At 47.9% G+C, this 23,340-nt stretch overlaps 1 protein-coding gene across 1 annotated transcript in view; it reads left to right on the forward strand.

Annotated features, from left to right (window-relative positions):
• The first annotated feature begins 2,451 nt into the window (after positions 1-2,451).
• Positions 2,452-23,340, forward strand: part of Sema4b (semaphorin 4B) — a 39,274-nt gene continuing 18,385 nt past the window's right edge. Inside the window, exons 1-2 of the mRNA XM_046437548.2 lie at positions 2,452-2,596; positions 15,289-15,537. Coding sequence (XP_046293504.1) covers positions 15,426-15,537 — 112 coding nt within the window. The 5' untranslated portion in view covers positions 2,452-2,596; positions 15,289-15,425. The remainder of the gene's footprint in view (positions 2,597-15,288; positions 15,538-23,340) is intronic.

Below are 23,340 nucleotides of genomic sequence, written 5' to 3' on the forward strand. Positions count from 1 at the left end.
CTAGGGATTACATGGGTCACAGTGACCAAAGCCTTCTGGAGCTCAGAGGTCCTAATGAAGAAGGCCAGAATTTTAGGCACTCTTGTGAGCAGCTGGTGCTCACAGGATGCTGTATGTGCTGGGAACTTGGAAGTTTTTGCATGGCCTCCTGGATCTAAAGACCTTAGACAAGACCTTTAATTTAGCTGTGTTCCCACTATTCTTTGCAGTGCCCCCACAATACTGTTTAGAAGGCAGAGCTAATAAAAAGATAAAAAGATTGATAGGACTTTTTTTTTTTTTGGTACTGAGGATTGAAACCAGGGGTGCTCAACTACTGAGCCACATCCCCAGCCTTTTTTTTTATTATTTTATTTAGATAGAGGGTCTTGCTGAGTTGCCAAGTGCTTTACTAAGTTGCTGAGACTGGTTTTGAACTTGTGACCCTCTTGCCTCAGCCTCCCAAGTTGCTGAGATTACAGGTGTGCATCACTGTGCCCAGCATTATTTAAGATAATGAGTGATGCTGGGCACAGTGGTGTATTTCCAGCTCCTTGGGAGGCTGGGGCAGGAAAATTGAAAGTTCAAGGTCAGCCTGAGCAATTTAAACCTGTCTCAAAATAAAATAAAATAAAAAAGGCTGGGAATATAGCTAAATGGAGGAGTACCCTGGGGTTCAATCCCTAGTACAAAAAAAATGCTTAGAAATAATTTAATGTTCAATAGTAGAGTTTTGGTTAAATGTACATTGTATTTGAATAAATAGAACACATTAGTTGGGCAGTGGGCCCGGAGGCTGAGGCAGGAGGATAGAGAGTTCAAAGCCAGCCTCAGCAAAAGTGAGGCACTAAGCAACTCAGTAAGAACCTGTCTCTAAATAAATAATATAAAATAGGGCTGGAGATGTGGCTCAGTGGTGGAGTACCCTTGAGTTCAAATACATGTACCGCCCCCCCCCCAAAAAAAAAAAAAAAAGGAAAAAAGGAAAAAGACCAGTCGATAGTCACCAAAATTGTAACGCCAGTGGACTTAAGATTTGTGCACTTGGTGGCTGGAATTGTAGCTCAGCCATAGAGTGCTTTCCTCTTAGGTGTGAGGCACTCCATTCGATTTCCAGCACCACATATAAATAAGCAAAAAAAGGTCCACCAACAAACTAAATAAATAAATAAATAAAGATTTGTGCACTTTACCAAATGTAAATTAGGTTTACATTTTTGAAAAGTTTTAGCTTTCCTTTTTCTTTGGTACTAGGGATTAAAACCCAGGGCCTCGTGCACACTAAATAAGTGCTCTATCACTAACTAAGTTATACTATCAACCAAAAAGTTTTTAAAAATATAATACTGGTGGTCTCTGGTGAGATGAAATTATGGGCAACAGTATTTTTCATTATTATTCAATCTTCCTGTGGTAAATATGTGCTACCTTTTGTAGGCAGGTAATAAAATAACCACTTTGTTCCTTTTCTAATGGAGTCTAGCAGCTCTGCCTGAAAAGATGGCATAGGGACAGTGTGCTCTTAGGCCTACTTTGGCCCAGGAAGAGGCTGGCACTTGGCCTCTTGTTTTCTCCAGCCTCTTGACCAGCCAGCTCTGGCCAGCTCAGCCATTTACACGCCCAGAACCGGTTGTTTCAGGAACCGCCCAGAAATCAGCTGTTGCTTTCCTGGAAGATAGGAGAACCAGGACATGAAGGTCTAAAGAGGGACAGGCAAGGTCACTTGATAAATGTGAGATATTTATAACCATATCTCTCCCCTCCTGCAGATCTCTCCCTTTACTCTCTCAGGGCGGTCTCCCATTGGTCGCTAAGGAAGGCAGCAATGGGACACTAAGGAAGGCAGCAATGGGACGCTAAGGAAGGCAGCCAACGGCATTTATCATGGGTGGAGATCTGGGTGGATTCACAGAGGGTGGCTTGCTCCTCTCTCTCATTGCCTCCTACTATAAACAATACTACAATTATAGCCAATTGACCACGTGTCGGGTGTTTCTCCACCACTGCATTTCACACAACCCTGTGAGGTCCCTACTGGTCTGATGCCCACTTTACAGGTGAAGAACTCAAGGATCAGAGAGGTTAAGGAACTCGCCTAAGCTAACAGTAGTGGATTCCAACCCGGGCCAAGCCAGGGCTCCAGCTAGTGAGACCGCCCCACTTAGGGACAGGACCAGCGAGCCTTCCAAGGTCAAGAAGGACGCAGCCCCGTGGACCCCGCGGCCTATTTCGGCACGCAGCCACGGTTGGGGACAAGACCCGACGCGGGGCGGGAAGACAGCCTGGAGTCCCGAGTAAATGCCCGGGGTCGGCCGGAGTAGTGGCCGGGCCAGGGCGGTGGGGAGAGGGATCGCGCGGCTGCGGAGCCCAGAAGCCAGAAGTGCGCCTGGGGATCATTCCCGTGAACTCTGGCAGGACGGGGCGGGGCGGGGCGGGGCGGAGCTTGGCCTCGGCCCAGCATTTCCGGGGACACCGCGCTGGACGGAGGGCGTCCGCTGGACACTCCGGGCCCCCAGGGACTGCGTCGGGCCGTCCTGGCAGCCGGAGCGAGCCTGCAGAACCTCGGGCCGCACTGTGGCTCAGAGGTGGCTACGCCGGGGGTGGTGACTCACTCCAGGTAGGCGCGTGTGTGGGGGGGTCGCCAGGCGGCGTGGGACTTGCGGCCCTAGGGTAACAAACGAGGCCCAGGCAGCTGGACAGCCTCAGTCCCCCACTCTGCGAACTACCACCTCCCGCCAAGCCCCTCTCCCAAGAGGGCGCCACCTGCACGCTCTGACGGGCACCCGCGCCCGCCACTCGGGCAGCCTGTTGCCATGGCAGCGCAGGAGGCTGGCCCATGTTCCCATGGCCACCGGGGGCCTCTGCTTCGAATCCTTTAACTGCGTCTTAAAACACTCTGCTTATGCCATCCCTTACTCCCAAACCGGGAATTCTGACCCGGGAGGGAAGAGTAGTCACTTGGAATTTGGAAAGGCTTGGACCCCTCATGGTGGTCTTTTTATACCCTCCAAGTTAGGCCCTTTGTTATGGCTTTTTTTTCTTCTCTACAGCAATAAGGTGGATTTAGGGGATAGGAGGGGAGGAACGTGAGGGTCTTGGGAAAAAGATCCTGTTGTGGCCTCTCCAGAGCCATTATGATTTAGCACAAAAGTGCGGGAACCTTGGGTCATCTTGGGAAGGTCATCAAACTTCTGCTTATATTTCCTCATGGGTAATGTATGTTATTTAAGAATCACAGGATTGGGCTGGGGTTGTAGCTCAGTGGTAAAGCGCTTGCCCCCCATGTGTGAGGGAGGCTCTGGGTTCGATTCTCAGCACTGCATATACATAGAGAATCAAAGCCCATCAACAACTAAAAATGCATATAAAAGTTTTCAAAAATCACAGTATTCTTGTGGAGGGCTGAATGCCATAAGAGCACAGAAGCATATAATTAAAAAAAAAAATTTCCCCTATAGATGCTTTACAACTGGAAGAGATTTAGAAATCACTTAGTCCTGTGCTCCCTCATTTTCATGGGGGAAACTTGACTCGCAGATTAAATTACTTCCTAAAAAATACAGTGAGTTGGTGGGAAGGCCAGAGTTTTAACTCAGTTGCCTGAGTCCCAGGCTGTGGCTGTTTTCCTTTGTGAATATTCTTTCAGAAGCTCAGAGAAATAAGGTATATCACCCGCTATTGGCTGAGGATAATTTAAAGATGGAGATGGGACTGGGCATGGTGGCTCATGCCTGTACTCTCAGTGACTGGGGAGGCAAGGCAGGAGAATCTCAAATATGAGACCAGCTTCAGCAATTTAGTGAGGCCCTAAGCACTTTAGGGAGGCCTATCTCAAAAAGAAAAAATTTTTTTTTTCTAAAGGGCTGGGGGAGAGACTGGGGTTGTAGCTCAGAGGTAGAGCACTTGCCTAGCATGTGTGAGGCACTGGGTTCGAATCTTAGCACCACATATAAATAAATAAAGGTCCTCAACAACTAAAAAAAAAATATATATATATATATATATATATATATATATATATAGAGAGAGAGAGAGAGAGAGAGAGAGAGAGAGAGAGAGGGCTTAGGAGAAGGAAAAGGGGGACTGGGAATGTGGCTCAGTGGTAAATCACCTCTGGATTCAATTCCCGGTATCAAAAAAAAAAAAAAAGAGAGAGAGAGAATGGGACTGGCAGTGTGGCTCCGTGGTACAACACGTGTTTAGCATGCTTTGAGGCCCTAGGCTCTATCCCCAGCTTCAAATAAATAAAATTAAAGACGGAGACATTGACAATAGGTAAACTAAAGATGGGAAATTGAGGCTTTTGCTTTAGGGAGAACTGAAAAATTCTCTCTCCCTGGCACATGGGTCTTGTGCCCAGGACTTTTACTTTAATGCTGTTATCTAATAGGAGCAAGAGAATTCAGCCACTCTCCAACATACTACCTCTTCTGAAGCCAACAAAGCTGAGACTAGAGATATATGAGTAAGAAAACCCTTTGCCCTAAAGCCAGGAAATGAGGCTCTGGCCCTACCTGCATGGTGTGGTACCTTTTCCTTTGAACAGGATAAAGGAAGGTGGGAAAGAAAATCCAGGAGGAGTACTTGAATTAATTGTTTGGAAATGATTTGAGACGGGCAGCTAGAGCAGAAAACTCATTTATTCAGTTAGTAAATATTTACTGTGTGCCTGCTATTTACAAGCTCTGCCCTGGGGCTGGAGATTTAAAAACCCGAGTTAGGCAGGTCTGGTTCTTGCACCAAGCAGCTTGTAGAAAAGAAGGGAAGAGAGGGATGGGATGTGCAAATGAGTGTTTTACTACAGCATAATGAGTGCCTTAATGGAAATCTGAGCTGAGTGCAGAGGGAACCCAGAGAAGCAACTCCAGAAATCTCGTCAAAAACAGCAGGATTCTAGCCTCTACTGCCTGGGAGCACTGCTGGAGCTCTGCCAGGTTGGCCCTGGCCACTACCTTTTGGTAGTAATGGACATGTCTAAAGAAATGTGGGTGAGGATGGGTTTTCCCTGGAAAGAAGAGCTTAAAGGATCCTGATGATCTATAACTGTGAGGCAGCTACCATTTCCTTCACATTATCAACAATGCTTAGAAGGCAGCAAGTACCCAAGAAACATTTGTGGAAAGAAGGAATGAAGAAAGGAAGGATGGAGAAGGAAGGAAAAGAGGAAGAGATGAGAGAGAGAGAGAGAGAGAGAGGAATTGGAAGGCAGGAAGGACAACAGCCCATATTATCTGAAGAGGAGATGGCTTTAGAAACCTGGTTGAGATTCTGACTATAGGTAGAGTGCCCATGAGGCCCTGGAGTAGAAGATCTGGGTCTGGTCCTAGTCCTGACTTAGCACTTATGTGACTTGAGCAAGTTCCCGAGCCTCTCTGTGCTCCAGTTTCTTGTCTGTGTAGTGGGAATAAACTGTAACTTATGTCTCCCTCTGTTGTGAGGATTAAATAAATGATTAAATGTAAAAAGGTCAGCACAGTGTTAAATGTCAACTTTGATTTAGGTGAAAAGAGTTCACCAAATATTTCACATCACAGTTATATAACTGTTCCAAAGTAAGGTATGATTTCTTTTTACCTGAAGAAGGCTAATTTTTTGTTTGTTTGTTTGGAACTGGGGATTGAACAGGAGAGTGCTCTGCCTCTAAGTTACATCCCTAGACTTTGTATTTTTTTATTTTGAGACAGAGCCTCATTTAGTTGCTGAGGGCTTTCTAAGTTTCTGAGACTGGACTTCAACTTGACTTGTGATCCTCCTGCCTCAGCCTCCAGAGTTTTGGGGATTATAGGCACATGTCAGAGTGCCTGGCTTGATCAAGGCTAATTTTGAAAGTTCCCTATATCTGCAGATGAACGTAACTTAAAGAAATGGTTCCTCATTTTTTTGGGAGGGGAGTTTTTTTTTTGTTTGTTTGTTTTTAAATATTTATTTTTTTAGGTGTAGATGGACACAACACAATGCCTTTATTTTTATGTGGTGCTGGAGGATCGAACCCGGGTCCCGCCTGTGCTAGGCAAGTGCTCTACCACTGAGCCACAATCTGGGAATTTTTTATTTTGTTTTGTTTTGTTACTGGGGATTAAACCTAGGGGCACTGTACCACTGAGCTACATCCTTAGCCCTTCCTATTTTTTATTTTGAGACAGGGTCTTATTAAATTGTCAGGCTGGCCTCCGACTTTTGATCCTCTTGCTTCAGCCTCCTAGATCACTGGAATTACAGGCATGAGCCACCTAACTTATGTCTCCCTCTGTTGTGAGGGAGTTGACAAGGATCCTTTTGAAATCAGATGAAAGCTCTGATCCCCTTTCTCCAGAAATAGCATGTCATTCTTGGGGTTCACAGTTTCCTGACGCCTACCCTGGGGTTAAGGGGCTCCCTGCTCTGCTCCACATTCCACAGGCTGCAGTGAAAAGGCCTAAGGCAGCATTCATTGAAGAGGCTCTAGGAGGTGCAAACTGGGGTCTGCTCTTTCAAGCGGGTATGGAAACCACAAGATAGCGATTTGGAACTAATCCCATGTCTGGGTGGGTCTGGCTCCTTAGAGCTCCCTCCCCTGCTGGGACCAGGCTCGGGCCACTCCAAGTGCTGCAGAGTTCCTGGTGTGGCAACCTCTAGCCTGATGCTCACTTTACACTTATAAATGGTGCTGCTAGCAAGTCCCAGGGAGTCAGGGGCCTAGGTAGATAGTGTATAAGCTCCCTCAGAAAAGTCTTTGTTGCCCTTACTGCAAGTGTTGTCTCCTGATGCCATTGCTTTAGGGTGGCAAGTGGGCATACCACTATGGGTTGGGTATTTCTTAGAACCTTCATTCTGGCAAAGCAGGGTGGAAGTACCATCCTTGCAACCACAGAAAAAATAGCAACCTATATGTCTATTCCCACCACCCTTGTAGGCATACCAACCTGCCTACCCTCTGGATTCAGCATCATAGTCAAGAGAAAGGCTCTATCTGGGAGCAAGAGTGGCAGCCACCAGGTAATCTAAAGTGATTGAGACCTACCAGGTGACCTAAAATGCCCATCCTCTCTGGGACAAAAGAGGCTAAGTGGAGAACCTTGGGCCTGGGAAGGAAGGTTTGTTCTCTTGGGTGATGGCAGGGCCCTGGCCTTCATAGGGCAATGCCTAGGGGCCTGGGGCTCAGAGTGGATTTACGGAGGAAAGAACTCAGTGGCAAATGGGGAGATAAGTTTCTTACTTCTTAAGATCTTGAGAACTGAGTATTATAATAAGCTGAACTGGAAGCTAAGACTCTTTCTCCCCCAGGCCTGAATCCTTCTTGCCCCATCCTTACCTGGCCTAGAACACTTACCTTCTACCTGTGAGAGGCTGCAGTGGTTTGAGAGCAGGGCAGAGTTGCTGGGCAGTTACTGTGCCCCTTCAGGGTTACAGGTGCCAAGTACCTGTCAGGCCAATTACCCTATGCTCTCTAGTCCCCCCAGTGAGCAGGCCTAAAGGCACAATATCTCCTGAGCTAGTGTTGGGGGTGCAAGGGAGTGACAGTGGCAACTTCATGTTCTACCCTGCCTGGGCAGGGACAGGTTGAGCCCTGCAGGTTGCACAATACCCCTGTAGGTGGGGGGGCGGGGGGCGCGGCGGATCCCCTCCCAGGGAGTGGCCAAATCAGGCCCCAACAGGCCCAGTGGGGGTGGTGCTGGGTGGCAGGCTGCTCACCATAGCTGGCACACCCAGGTTTGGGCTGGGCAAGCTGGTTTCTTCTCCCTGTGAGAGTTGCAACCTCAGCACTGGATTTGCAGGAGGCAGCCAAACCAAGAAAAGAGCCTAGAAGGGGTGGGGGGGTCCTTAGCATGGGCATCTAACATGGTTAAAAGTTGTTGAGGCTTTGGACAACTTTTAGATGGAGGTTGAACTGATACCATAGCCTGGAACATGGAGCATTCACTACATTCCAGTGTTGCCAGTTGCTTTATAGGTATTATCTCTTCATTTCTCTTAACTGCTCTAAAGTACTGTTACTATTCCCATTGCAGATGAGGAAATGGAGGTCCAGAGGATGCATGGCTTTCTTTCCCATTTTTTTTTAAACAAGCACTTTACCATTGAGCTACACCCCCAATCTAAACAACTTTCTTAAAGCCCACAAAAATAACGGGTAATGTTGATTTCTTCTGACAGAAGAACCTGTGTGCTCAGTCACTGGATTCTTGCACTTACAGGATCAAGAAAAAAACAAAGGACCAATGGATAGGAACCTGGTTTGGGGAATAGAGATGAGGCCATTTATTTACATTCATTGCCAGACCTTGGTTGAAAGCTGCCTGAGATTTGAAGGCAGTATTAGTACTAACCCTGGGTGGATGCCCTCTTCTGCAGAGGGCACTGCCCCAAGGAAGCACCCAGCCCCCAGGACCTGGCAACTATTGGCTGATTTAAAAGCACACACAGGATGTGCCAGCTGGTGTCACTTGCTCATCAAAATGTATCCATGCTGCAGCTGAGCTGCTTACGGAGCCCTAGGGAAGAGACACTAGCAGCGTGCCCAGCCAGGGCAGGATGGGGAGCTGCAGCTGCAGATTGGTATAAGAGAAGGACTTGGGGCTACGAGGGGATAGTGGCAGGGGGCCAGGACCTGAGGAGCTGGGCCACAGCCAGTTTGTGTCTGCAAGGCCTTGCTTGGGCAGGCTGCCAGTCAGCACCAAGAGCAGGGAGAAGTCTGGAGACTACTCTAGGAGGGAAAGTGGGACCTCTGGGTTCAAGCTCCACTGGACTTGGCAGGAGGCCCCTCCCCCAAGGGCAGCAAACAAAGCAATGACTCCCGAGTAGAATTGTGGGAGCCAGGGAGCCAGGCTCCCTGGGTGGGAATCAGAGCTGGCAGGCTTGGCTAGGGGCTGCCTGGCAGGGGTCATTCATGGGCAAGGATGCCTTGTTTGCACCTGGGCAGAAGTGGTACCTTGGGTGATTAATCAGTATTGATGGGTTTAGGAGACTGAATGTGGCCTGCTGAAGGTTCTATGGCTAATGTTTGCCCGGTGCCTATTCCCAGCCTTCCTGGAGAGAAGGAACAGGAGAGAGGCAGCAGATAGATGTGTTCATTTGATTCACATTTCTTCTTCTTCTTCTTTTTTTTTTTTTTACAGGGATTGAACCCAGGGGTGCTTAATCACTGAGCCACATCCTCAGATCTTTTTTGTATTTTATTTAGAGACAGGATCTTGCTAAGGGCCTCAGCCTCTCTAGCCACTGGGATTATAGGCGTGTGCCTCCACACCTGGTTTACAGTTTTCTTCTTGTTCTTTTTATTTTCTCTTTCTCAGTAGCCTTTCTTATTTCTCATCATTCTCTTTCCTTCTTCTGTAGTTCCTCTCTCTTTTTTTAAAATTTTACCACCCGATCCCCTTTTTGTTCTCTATCTCTCTTTTTGGTCCTAGAGATTGAATTTAGAGGTGTTCTTCCACTGAACTACATTTCTAGCCCTCCCCCCTTTAACTTTGAGATAAGGTCTCACTAAGTGCTGTGGCTACCCGAAAACTTTCCATCCTCCTGCCCCTCCTGCCCCAGCCTCCCAAGTAGCTAGGATTACAGGTGTGGCCACCACGCCCAGCCAGTCTCTCTTTTTTTCCCTATGATAATAGATAGAAAGTATAAGTTTACATACAGTAAAATGCATGGATCTTAAGTATACAGCTTGACATTTTAACATTTGTACACACTTGGAAAACCAATACCAGATCTAGATGTAGAATGTTTCTATCATCCCTCAAGTTTCCTCCTCTCCTGCCTACAAGTCGTGTACTCACTAGTCTGACATCTCTCACTGCAGAGAAGTTTTGTCTCAACTTTGTTATAATGTCTTCCAATGCACATTTTACCTCTTATTCTTTATTTTGTGTGTGTGCTACTGGGATTTGAACCCAGACACTTAACCATTTAGCCACATCCCCAGCCCTTTTTTATATTTTATCTAGAGACACGGTCTCACTGAGTTGCTTAGGAACTTGCTAAGTTGCTGAGGCTGGCTTTGAACTCGAAATCCTTATGCCTCAGCCTCCCAAGCCTCCTCAGTCTCCCAAGGGATTACAGGCATGCATGCGTGTGCCACTGAGCTCCCCCACTTTACCTCTCATTCTTGTGCCTTTGTCCTTATGTGTGCATAAGACAGACCTTCAGATAGAGAAGGCAGGAGGGTCAGAATGAGAGGAAGAGTAAGGACCAGTGAGCATGGGTGGAGATGGAGATGGAGGGCCACACTTGATGATGACTTCATCCTGCTGGCTCCGGGCACAGAGGAAGTGTTGCTTTTCTCTCGGCCCGCCTCCCCACCACTCTGTACTCCCTTTCCAAGCCGCCCCCTGAGCTCTTTATAAACACTGACAATTCTGGCCAAGAAAGACTTGCCTCCATCCAAGAGAAGCAGAGGGGAAGAAGAGACATGTCATTGGCTTGGGAACCACTCTTCAGCCCATAGGAAGTCTGTTCAAAGGAGATTTTTCTCTGTCGGTTGTCCTGTTTCTTCCAGTCTGGGGAGAACACATTAGCACACTCACAGAAGACGGTGGAGCCCACGAGGACTGAGATTGCCAGGCTGGGGATGCGGGTTAGAGGGCTCTTCTCCAGGCCAACATTGGGCCCCTCCTATTGTCAGCCCTGTGGAGCTTGTACTGGAGTGCCATGAGAGGCAATGGGGGTTTGGAAGACTGAAGACCTGTCACTGCCCTCGAGGGGCTTGCTGCCCAGTTGGCACAAGACATACTTTTGAAGCATTTGAGCAGCCGTGAGCAGGATATAATTAACCGCCAAGTGAGGCTGCAGCAGCCCCTGCCTCCTCTCCCCAGAGATGAGTATAGCCCTGTGTTGCCAAGACACGAGGCAGACCAATCTTTCTGCCACCTTAGGAACTATCTGATGTTGAGATTCAGGTTCTCAACAAAGACTAATTGAGCAGGTGGCCACAGATCAAGTGCTGCTCTAAGTAAGGGCAATAAGCAGAAAACAAGAGAAGGAAATGCTGTAACCATTACCTTCATTTTGACAAGATTTCTTGAAGGTTTTTCCCATAATAGTCTTGTGGATAATATGGAGAAACATGGGCTGAACAGTGGAGTTAGGAGGGCACAGAGATAATTGCTCAACCTATTAGGGCTCTTGGTCTATTTTAACCCTATTGAGGGGATCCTATGACATGCCACGGGGATCTGTTTTCGGTTGTCTTACTTATTTTTCCCAAATGAAGAGCTAAAGGATCGGTACAAAAATATCCATAACTTTACCTTTATTGACAAACTGTTAAAGTTTTACCACAGTCATGTTCTTACTCTTTCTAACACACACACACACACACACACACACAATTTTTTTTTTTGCTGAAGTATTTGAAAATAAGTTGTAGTATCATGACACTTCACTTCTAAAAACCTTAGTAGGCATTTCCAAAAAACAAGGACTTTATCATACATAAGAAATACCATCACATACCTAAGAAAATGAGCAATATTGAGCATGCCTGTAATCCCAGCTGAGGCAGAACCATTGCAAGTTCAGGGTAACTTAGTAAGACCCTATCTCAAAAAAATTGGGTACAGTCCCCATACAAACAAAACAAAACAAAACAAAAACCTAGAAAATAAACAATAAAGTCAATAAATACCAGCTGGGCATGGTATTTATTACACACCTGTAATCCCAGTGATTTTGGAGACTAAGGGAGGAGGATCACAAATTTGAAGTCAGCCTCAGTAACTTAGATCCTGTCTGAAAAAGGAAAATAAAAGGGCTGGGGATGTAGCTTAGTGGTAAAGCATTCCTGGGTTCAATCCCCAATACCAAATTTTTTTTTTTAAAAACCCAGTAAATATCATATTACACAGTCTACATTAAAAATTTCCCAATTGCTCCATGGCATTTTTTCTCTCCAAGATTCAATCAAGGTTCATTTATTACCTTTGGTCATTATGCCTTTTTAGTCTCTGAACCTAAAATGGTCCCGTCTTTTTTGCCTGTTACTAGATTGACCTTTTGGAAGAATTCAGGCTAGTTGTTTTATAGAATGTTCCACATACTGGATATGTCTGATTGCATCCTTGTTATTAGATCTGGGTTAAACACTTTCTGCAAGAATACCACAAGATTGTTGTATACTTTTTTTTTTAAATATTTTTTAGTTGTAGATGGACACAATACCTTTATTTCTTTTTATGTGGTGCTGAGGATCAAACCCAGTGCCCCATACGTGCAAGGCGGGCACTCTACTACTAAGCTACAGCCCCAGCCCTGTTGTATACTTCTTATTGCATCAAATCAGGAGGTAAATTATGTCACACAGTCCTATAACCAGTGATGATACTTTTGGCCTTTTGGTTAAGATGGTAGCTACCAGATCTCTCTCTCAGAGATAATTCTTCCCTTTGGTAATTAGTAAAGTCATTTGTGGGACAGACTTTGAGACCTTGCTAATACATACTTTCCTAATAATTTGCCATCCAATTGTTTCACATTCATTGATGATTCTTGTTTGAGTCTACATTTTTAGTCAGCATTTTTCTGTAAAGAAAATCTTCCTTTACAGAAGATTTTCTTTACAGAAATTAATGGATTATATTTTAATTTCATGCATTAGAAGCCATTATGCTATTTGATGCAAAAAGTGGTCATCAAGCTGGCTCCTAAGTCCCTTCCTGCCCTGCAAAATTTGCTCAGTAACAGAATAAGACACCTCCTAGGTCTCCTTTTGACATGACCCCATAAGTCTTTGATCACTCTTTGCTTTCTGGGCCAACAAACTGTCCTGTGTTTACTTCATACTTTTCCTTTCATTTTCCAAGGAGTCCTTATTCCTTTTATTGGAAACTGTTTTATAGAAACCAAGATCTGGGCGTTAGGTCTGCTCATCCATTATCTTTATCAATGACTTGTATAAAGGCATAGAAATACTTAGCTAAATTTACAGATTACTCAAAAGTGGGAGGGGAATATTGCAGCAATATTCAAAATGACTTCAGGAGGATGAAACCTGGGACAGAATCAATAGATTTACAAGAGATACTAAGTCCTGTGTTGAACTGAAAAAGCTAATTGCCTAATTTCAGATTTGGGAGAGGTCTTTACTGGATCAAAGTGTATAAAAACTAGTTCTATAGCTGGCTATGGTAGCGCATGCCTGTAATCCCAGCGGCTTGGGAGGCTGAGGCAGGAGGATCACAATTTAAAGCCAGTCTCAGCAATTTAGTGAGGCCCTAAGCAACTTGACAAGACCCTGTCTCAAAAAAAAGAAAGAAAGAAAAGAAAAGAAAAAATAAACCGTGTGTGTATGGGGGTAGTGGGGACATGGCTCAGTGGGTAAGCACCCTGTGTTTAATCCCTGGTTCAAAAAAAAAAAAGTTCTATTGTAAGTTAAAATGAGCCTGTAGTATTTTGTGACTCTTAGGTTACACTCATTCATTCATTCAACCAATATTTATTGGGGCCTGCCACCATATATCAGTACTGTTCTAAATGCTTAGGACAGGTTAACAAACCAACCAAACACAATTCCTGCCCTTTGATTTTCACCATTGAGCAGAGGAGAGGGGTGACCTGATTTTCTTTGATACTGGGGATAGAACCCAGGGGCACTTTACCATTGAGCTGTATCCCCAGATCTTTTTATTTTTATCTTGAGACAAGGTCTCACTAAAATTGTTGAGACTGGACTGCCTAAGGATCCAGGGATTATAGGTATGGGCCACTGTGCCCAGCCTGATTTTCACTTTTCTTTCTTTTTTGACCATAGTCTTTTTATTTTTTATTTTAGAGACAGGGTCTTGCTGAGTTGTTTAGGGCTTCACTAAGTTGCTGAAACTGGCTTTGAACTTGGGACCCTCCTGCCTCAGACTCCCCAGTCACTTGGACTACAGGCAAATGACACCACCTGCCCCTGTGGAATTCTGTATCCAATGCTAGGAGCCCCTTTAAAAGGGATGCCTAGCTTGCACCATGTGCACACAAGGATGTCAGGATGGTGGAGGTGCAGATATCATGTAACATGAATAAATTTGGTTTGAAGAGAGAAGACCTGGGCCACTTGGAGTGCTATGCTCACCCTCTGCCTGCTGTGGGAGAGGATATGGCAGCAGGGAGGCAGGGCAAAAGGATGTGACTCCGAGGACACTGATTTTGGCTGCGGGGTGAAAAAGAGTTGTCTTGCATTTGCAGCAAATTCCTGGAGACTCGGTTCCCAGGACACCGAACTGAATAGCAGAGGCTTTCAAACTCCTTTGTTATTATAGTTAAATAAGGAATTACATTTTACTGTAATCCTGTGCACACTTAGGAAAAACTGAAACAGGTTTCCCAAAACATCCATTCTGTGATCAATGAACTCTGCTTTTTCTAGGTTGGTTTTTCACCAAATTGATTTCAGAATTCAATAAGGGGTTCAGGCTACTACTGAAAACCCCTGGTCTCAGCATTGCTGAACTCCACCCATAGGGATGTTGGGAGAATTGAGGATAGCTGCCTCTGGAATACCACTCCAGCATTAGTGGGTCCTTTCCCCTGCCAGGCCAAGTGCATATTGTGAAGAAGATCTCATTTTCTTGGCAGTGTAGTGTATTAAATTCTCTTAGCCCACTTAAGCTAATTTTGCCCCGCCTCCCGGGTTTAGGGTGGACAGAATTCTAAGCATGGTCAAACCCCCGCAGGGTACCTAGACTAAGTGCTGAGCCTGTAGTGAACGGCCAGCTAAGACCTGCAGTGGATTGACTCTTGCGGAAATTAGATTCGCAAGCAACCAGCCCCCCTGTCTGCATGAGCTCGGCGGAGTTCATTTGTTCACAGACAAGTGGGTGCCAGGAAGGGGGGCTAGGGGGAGCCGCACATAAAGGAAAGAGACCGAGGCCTGACCTTCCCAAGGCGCACAATTCTCAAACTGAGGTCTCGGAGGAGCCAGAAGGGGGCCCTGCCCCGCCCTGGTGGGCGGGTCTGAGAGGTAGGGCGGGGATCTGGGGGTCTTCTGTCGTTCGTGGTCCAGGGCTCCAGCTGCGTCGGTGGCTACTTGATCTCGCGACTTGGCCGCTCCAAGCGAGCCCAGAGGGGGTGCACTAAGCCTGCGCCCCTTATGCTTCCAGCGCCCAGGAAAAAGGAAGAGGGAAGGGGAGGGTTGGACAAGGAGCAGAGCCCAGAGAGGCAGGACTAACCGCCCAACTTCCTCCTTGCCCTCCTCTCCCTCCCTCCCTTCGAGCGACACTCGCTGGGGAGCTTGGTCTGAACCCACTGGCAGTACGTGCGCCGGGCGGGAGGATCGCGGTGCCGGGGGCTCCGGGCCAGCGTTGCAGCTACCCACGTGACTCGTTTCCCGTCCGCGTCCCCTACCCCCAGGTCTGCAAGGGGAAGCCAGAGGAGTGACTCGGGGGCCGGACTGCGGGGCGGGGCTGCTGCCTGCGATTCCAGTTAGCAACCTGAGCCTGAGCTCGAGGACGCCGTCTCTCGCCGCGGTCCGAAGTCGAAGCGCCGCGATGGGCCGGGCAAGCGGGCCAGCCACCCCGCTGCCGCTGCTGCTCCTCTCTCTGCTCCTGTTGCCGCCGCCTCCGACGCGGGCTCTCAGCCCCAGGATCAGCCTGCCGCTGGGTGAGTGCTGCTGCGACCCGCGGGGTGCATGGAGGGGAGGGCTGCTTGGAGAGGTGCCTTGTGCAGAAGTGACCGTGACAAAGGAGGGAGGAGGGGGCCTGTGGGAGGCTTGGGATCCGTTACGATACCTCTTTCAAAAGTGCTGAGGGGAGGGAGGGAAAGGAGAGGGGAGCTGTGGGGCCGAGGGCCTCTTTCTTCCGTTTTCTTTCTGGGCATGGAGGGGGTTTCACTCACTGTCGCCGCCGCTCATCCTCTAGGAGGATGCATTTTCCGTTGTGTCTGGGGGCCTCCGGGTGCTGACCACCTGGCCTGCACTCGGTGGCCACCCTGTCCATCTCCTTGTCTTTGATGCTGGCCAGAACCGGCAGCGGTGCCGCCCCCTGAGCACGGCTCTGGGTGGAGGGAGTCTGGTGCTTGCTGTGCTGTAAACACTGGGGTTCTGGTATTCCTAGCAAGTTACTGCAGCGCCAGGAGAGATGGCTGGCTGGCGAGCGCCTGATCTTTCCTCCCGGCCCCTCAGTCCTTGACTGGAGGGAACCCCCCATCTCCACCGCCCCAGGTCCTGGGAGCCAGCCCTCTTTAGAGTGACCTGGAATGCCATCCTTTTGGGCCACCTTCCTCTGGTCGCCTCCCTTTCCAGTTTCTGCTCTTGCCTCTTTACTCCCAGCTCCTCTTGGCCATTCAGGCTTTGGAATCAGAGGGACCTGAGTCCCCAGCCCAGTAAGTACCTTCTGCTCCCCAGTTTCCTTATTTGGGAAGAGGACTCAGTCGTAGGTATCTTGCAGAGCTATCTTGGGGATTTGATAAAACTAGGTGCAGTATATGGGCATAGGCTTATAGGTACCCAACAAATGTTTCTCCAAGCCCTTTAACTGGTTGTCACCTTGTACAAATTAGAATAAAGCAAATTAGAGGTTACAGACTGAAACAGTCCAGGCTTCCTTCTCCTCACAGCATCCCCACCCCTAAAAACATCCTATTTACAAAAGGAAAGAGTAGAATCAGCACTTAAATTAAGGCAGGGCTCCAGTGACCTGAGCAGCCCTGTTAACAGCTATCTGAAGCATTGCAGACGGCCTGGGTTCAGATCCTACCTCAGCCACTTAGTGACCTGGAGCAAGCTACTTCTGTGGACCTTAGTTTCCTTATTTGTAAAATGGGGATAATTGCACTTAACTCAGGTTTCTGAGTATTAAATCATCACATGTTTGAAAAGTCCTTAAGACAGGGCTTGGTACAGAAACTGCTCAATAGGTGTTAGCTATCATTCTTGATATACATTGACCTTGGACCACTCCTACACATCCTGCCCAGAGCTAGGGCAGTTTTGCCTGAGGAGGGGATGGTGGGGGGTGTGTATGACTGCAGCCCCTTGGATGCTCCAGCTTGTGAAGTGAGAATGAACAGGTGTGTTTAGCCTCAGGCTGACGGCCGTGCTATTTCTGCTGTGACCTTGATTCATTTTTGGCCTTCAGACCCTCTTAGTTTGGGAAGTGAGGTGAAGTGGAGACAGATCCTCTGATGGACTTCACTTATACCTTGGGGAAACTGGACTGGCTCACAGGGCCATGATAGATGCAATAAGTGTCCCATTCAGAAAATGCAGTAAGTGTTGTGTCCAACTCAGAAAAGGGTGACTGGAAAGCAGAATTGGGGAACTGTGAAGGGGGAAAATAAGAGGACTTGCTTCCTGAAAACAGCTGAACTCTTAGTTATTAACTGCACAGTTCTAGCACCTGGCTCATTTCCACAGTTAGGCTCTAGTGGGGATTTTTGTCACACACCAAAACCCCCTGTACAGGTCACACCAGTTTATTTGTCAGGACTGTCACAGATTGTATAAGGGTGTCTAGGTGAGAGATTCAGAGGGCCTGAAATGCAGTCCATAGTATTCATCAGACTGGAAGTCCTAAAGAAGAGACCCCTTCCACTGTGCTCTTGGGGCCAGGTCTTCCCAGATGGAACCCCTTTTCCAGACCTACCAAATCCCTAGAATAGTTCAGCAATACCCCCACCTACTGAACTATGGAACACATATCCACACTTGACTGAGCTACCACACCTGCATACTTCCCCTCCCTGAGCTTCTGCCTGGCCCTTGATACCCATCTCTACCTCCTATCTATGCGCAGATCCTTTGCCTGTCTGGGAGTTCCAAAGGGGAATGCTCAATAGTGACTGAACAGGCTCATCCTCAGTGTGGCTTGAGGCAGTTTCCTCCCTCATCCCTGGGGGCTCGTTAGATGTTCCTGGCAGCCTGCCCATCTTGGGCAGGCCTATGGTGACCAAGGGATGCTTGGCCCAGGGCCTTTGGGTCCTTCCTTCACATGCCTCTCAGGAAGAGAAGCATGGGACTGGAGACCACACCCCCTCTTCCTGCCACCTACCTTCCCCTACTGAATTCTCACCTAAACCTCCCAAGGGCCAGAATACCTAGGACAGTGGGCTATGTCCACAGCTTAAAACAAATCCATTGAAATGGATGGAGCTTCTAGTTGCTCTGCATCTGGGGTCCCTCATTGAAAACCCCCACCATCAGTGTTGATGAATAGCACATTCTTGGGGCCTTTAGGTGGTGAGGGCATTTGTGGCCTTACCCAGTATCCAGTAGGAAGAGGACGACTAGGGGTAGGCAATGGGGACTCCAGAGTTATCTGGAAGTCTCTGTGAAAGGAATATATGAGAGAAGAGTGTGGAACTTGAGTTCTTTTGCACTGAAAACTGAAAAGTTCCAGGACCAGAGCATTGTCAGCAGCAGGTGTGATATTGACTATAGGGTCCAGTGCCTCCCAGCCTGGCCATGTGAGAAGAAATAAAACAAATCTGTTCCCTGTTTCACCAAAATCTTATGTAATTCCCTTATTTAGGCAATTTAAGGGAGTTATAATGTCCCCCTGCCCAAGAAGTGCATTTCTGGAAAGCTTGGACACAGTGTGTCTGAACTAGATTGAAAATAAATCTGTAGGCCTGCAAACTTCAGTCAAGAAAACCCCACTGAGCAGAGAGCAGGGACCTTGGCACGAATCAGATGCTAATCCTCTGATCCTGGGTCAGGCACCCAGGGTGAAGACTGCCTTGAGAGGTCCCCTGTGCTGCTTGCTTGTTTAGTCTTATCCCACCCTCCTTGTTGCGGCCTCAGCTCGGAATGAGTCTTTGTCTTCAGCTCTGTCCCATCCGCTGGCCTTTTCATGGTTCTTCAGGGCCAAATGGACAGGGCTGTAACTGAATGCTAAGAACCTAGTTGGGAAAACTAGCTGACCTCCCTCACTAACTACATATCCCAGAGCAAGCTTCCGGCCTTCTCCAAGCCTGCTCTCATGTTGGCAAGACTGGAATAATAATAGCAGGACCTGTCGCCCGGAGTCCTGAGAGGATTACATGAAATAACGCAAGTAAAGTGTTTGGCATGATGCCTGGCACGTGCTGCGAGTGTCCCCAGTAAAAGACAGTAGCTTCTGCTCTGCTGTGCTAGAAAGTCCCTCCAGCCTCACTGTGTGAGTCTTTTTGCACCAACATGGTGGACATCGTGTGAGTGCTGGCTGTATACAGCCCTCTGCAGAGGATAGGGAAGATCAGAGTTGGAGAGGGACAGGGAGGGAGAAGATGTCCAGTCCCAAGCAGATGAGATTCTTGGGGCAAAGGGGAACTTTGATTTTTTTTTTTGAGGGGAAAGTACTGGAAATTAAACCCAGGGATACTTCACCACTGAGCTATATCGCCAGTCCTTTTTAGTTTTTATTTTGAGACAAGTTCTCACCAAGTTACTTTGGGCCTCGCTAAGTTGCTGAGGATTTTAGGTGATATAGTTGGTGTTCTAGCATTTGGAGCTTAGAAGAAGGTAGAAGGTGAGGTAATGGGGATAGAGCTATTGTGAGCACCAGGCTTTCATGGTCTGGACTTATAGGTAAGATTGCTCAGGATCACAGGGGGAAGGATTTTGTCCAGGTCATAGAGTTCTGCCTCCAAAGCCTGTGATCTGACCTATTCTCCATGGGACCCCTGAGCTCTGCACTCAAGGGTCCATCTCGAAGCCCATCTTCTATATTAGAGGGCTCTAGCTGGGTGGGGCCTGCAGTGAGGGACTTTCAGTGGGGATGTAAATGGGAGACAGAAGCTCTCATTCCACCCTACTCTTCAAGAGGGTCCAAATTAACCAATTTCCCTCCCCATTTTTGGCCTCTTGTTGTACATCCTTCAGAAGAGGCCCTTCCTCTGGAACAGGAAGGAAAACCGCCGTTGTGGAGTGCCCACTGAGCCAGGTGTGGAGGTGTGTTGTTTTATCTTGTGCAAAAGAGAAAGTCAAGCTTAAAAGATTCCAACTCATATTTCAGGGTTGTGCAGCTAGATAGATAAGGGACCAAGACTGGACCACAGTCCTCTGACTCAGGAACCACATTTCCTCATGAGAACAACTGCTTCTTGCTTCACCTGTGAGTTGGACAAGAGCAGCAAAATGACCCCAGCTCACCTTTTGGGTAATTGATAAGTTATGTGATTCCATCTGTAAAGAAATCTATTGAGGCCACTCTTGGATAGGACAAGGAAGCCAGCTGAGGCACCTGAGGACATAGCCCTATTTGGAAATGTGGCAGAGCCCAGCTGACCTCACCAGGATTGCAGCGCACGGGAGACAGGGGACAGATGTCTTAGAGGTTTGCAAATTCTGGGGTAGTAAGCAAGAGCCAACCTGAAGATATATTTGGTTTGGCCCCCAGGTAACGGTAAAATTTTAACTAGTGGTTGATATTCAAAACTAAGGAAATTTTATATAAAAATCCTCATTTCCAACTTTTTAGATGACCTGGCAAGGCTGCACCCCCTTTCCATTTGGCAGTAAGCATCCAGGACAGTGGAGCTGCCACTGCTTCAGAGGGCACTCCTGTCTCCGGGTGGCTGCACACCTCTTCCTTCCCTGCTGGAGTGAGCAAGCATCAGAGGTGGAGGTGACCAGCGTGCTGCATGTTGCCCAGGGAAAGCATGTTACCCATATGACACATGAGAGAGGCGTAGAGCAAGGTTGGGAGGAAGGAAGGGAGTCAGAGGAGCAGCAGAAGTCCTGATTGCTGGTGACCCCTGATCTTTGCAGAGCCTGGTGTGCCACATGGGCCGGGTTGTTGCCTTTCATTGCAATCCCTTAAGGCCTCTCAAGAGTCAGGTGATTTGTTCAGGGTTGTACAACTGGTCAGTGATGAAGTCAGGATTCACATGTGGCTCTTGTGACCTCCTACTCAGTGCCCCTTCTTTTGGTACTGGGGATTGAACTCGGGCACTCAACCACTGAGCCACATCCCCAGCCCTATTTGTATTTTATTTAGACAGGGTCTCACTGAGTTGCATAGCACCTTACTATTGCTGAGGCTGGCTTTGAACTCGTGATCTGCCTGCCTCAGCCTCCCAAGCCAGTGGGAGTATAGGCGTGCACCACTGTACCCGGCACTCAGTGCCCTTTCTGGTCCTTGTGGCTTGTGTCCTGTCTCCCTCAGCCCTTTAGCTTCTATCCGTGGACCCTGGGATTGCAGGGCTGAGTGTGCAGTGCTCCAAGAAGGGGACAGGGTGGAAGAAATTGCTTCTCAAACACACTCTTGTGAGTCTTGTGAAGTTCAGGACCTCCATGCTGCCTTTGAATCTGGGACCCTCCCAGGGCCAGAGCACCCCAAATTGGACGACTCTGTCACTCATTTATCCAGTCAACAAACATTTATGGTAAAACTCCATAGTACTCACATAACCACATACAAATACGGAATACAAACATGACCAAAATGTGGTACTATTGGCTTGATGGAAAAGACAGGTACAGAAAAGTACAGAAAGCTTATCATAATCATTAGACAAGGTCACCATTGCACTGTGAGAAGTGTGGACAGAAAATGATGGGCACACAAAGAAGGGCCTCAGCCCAGCTGGAGATTCAGGAAGGTCTCCTGGAGGAGGTAAAACCAAGCTGGGTCTCAAAGGATGAATGTAAGTTAGTCAAAGGAATGAAGGACCTTTTGGGCAGAGGGGACCACCTGAGCAGAGATAAGAGATGAGAAACGGGCCCTTGAGTTGCAGTTCTGTGTCACTTAATTGAAACAGGGGAGGGAGGTGGTGGGTTAAAGCTTGGATGATGGGGCACCATTGGAGGTTTTAATCAGGACAGTGACAGTTCCCAGAGAACCTTCTTTTTTTTTTAATATTTATTTATTTTTTTAGTTATCGGCAGACACAGCATCTTTGTTGGTATGTGGTGCTGAGGGTCGAACCCAGGCCGCACGCATGCCAGACAAGCGCGCTACCGCTTGAGCCACATCCCCAGCCCCCCAGAGAACCTTCTTGTTGCAGCATAGGGAGGCCCTTGGGAGGCTGCTGTAGTGACCCATGTGAGCAGATGGTGACTGGCCCTGGGCTGGGCAGTGGACATAGTGAGAGGAATGGATCTGGAAAATACTAAGGATAAATTAGCAGGACTTGATGATAGATTAGATGTGTGTGGGTAAGAGAGAAGAAGGAGGAGCACAGGGCAGTGGGGCCATCCAGAGACACCAGATTCCAAGCCCATAGGTGGTAGTGGCGATGCCCATTGAGGGTTTCCTTGTGTGAACAGATTTGGGGGTCATTAGCATCCACATTATTGAAGTGATTGGTATGCATGCGTGACTCAGGGGCTTTCCCAGAGCGAGAAGAGCAGGGTCAAGAGCAAATCCCAGAGAACAAGAACATTTGAGATTAGAGCCTTGAGAGGCTCTGGGGTAGATTAGTAACACATACTCCAAAGCCAGGCAGCCCAGGTTCAAATCCCAGCCCCACCACTTTTCTACTTGGTGAATCTCATCTGAAGAATGGAGATGACAAATCCTACCTGACAACCACCTTGGGAGGATTATGGCCCTTAATCTACATAAGGTGCTAGAATATGACAGCTTTTTGAGGGATGGAGGCCCAGAAGGAGTGGAGAGAGATTGGAAATAATCTTTGAGACTGTTGGCGCATACACACCTGGCATACCTGCAGGACAGGTGGATGATAGTCCACAGGCAATCCCTGGGCCCTTGGAGTGCTGACCCACTGAATGTGGAGCTGCTTGAGGTCTAATTCCCTCTTGGAGTAAGTGGGAGGTGAGGAATGAAGACAGCATGGGCTGCTATCTTCTTTGGAGTTTGCCTAAGGGATGGGGAGAGTTATAAACTTAAAGAATGGACTTAAAGAAAAAAACTGCTTTCTGAAAGTTCAAGTCTCTAAGGAGATTGGGGCTGGCATTGATGTTGACTATGCCGAGGGCCCCAGTATCCTCAGAAAAAATAGAAGCAGTTGAGGAGGAAGGTGGACCCTAAGGCAGAGCCCTCAGCACATGGGGGTGTTGAAATGGCCTGCCCCTGAGCAGAAGGCAGAGGAGCTGACCATGGTCCCAGGTGGGCCCTGGACCCGCAGGTGGAGGTCAGGGCCCTAAATTGGAGGTGGCAGCTTGAGTAATTGTGTACAGGCTCTGCAGCCTGGGGATTCTGACAGAAGCTCTTGGACAATTCACTGGGGGTCATGGCAGTGGGAGGCAGGCTGTCAAGAGTGTGCCCACTCTAGAACACAAATCTTTTGACTATTTTAGCCTATGGGGCGGGGGGAACTTCTGCTACAGTTCTCCTGTAATCCCCCCCCCCCACACACACACACACAATGGGAATGACCCTGATCGTGGACTGTGCTCTGGCGTGGTGACATCAGAGGTTGGTCTGCTGTTCCACACTCATGTAGCCTGGGGAAGAGGTGGCTGCTGGCTGCTTCCTGCCCCACACTGGGTGGTGTGCAGGAAGTACATCCAGGTCAACC

The sequence above is a fragment of the Marmota monax genome, unplaced genomic scaffold (genome assembly GCF_021218885.2).
Source record: "Marmota monax isolate L192 unplaced genomic scaffold, Marmota_monax_Labrador192_F-V1.1 WCK01_AAM20220418_F8-fsc00005, whole genome shotgun sequence".
In the NCBI taxonomy this organism is placed as follows: Eukaryota; Metazoa; Chordata; class Mammalia; order Rodentia; family Sciuridae; genus Marmota; species Marmota monax.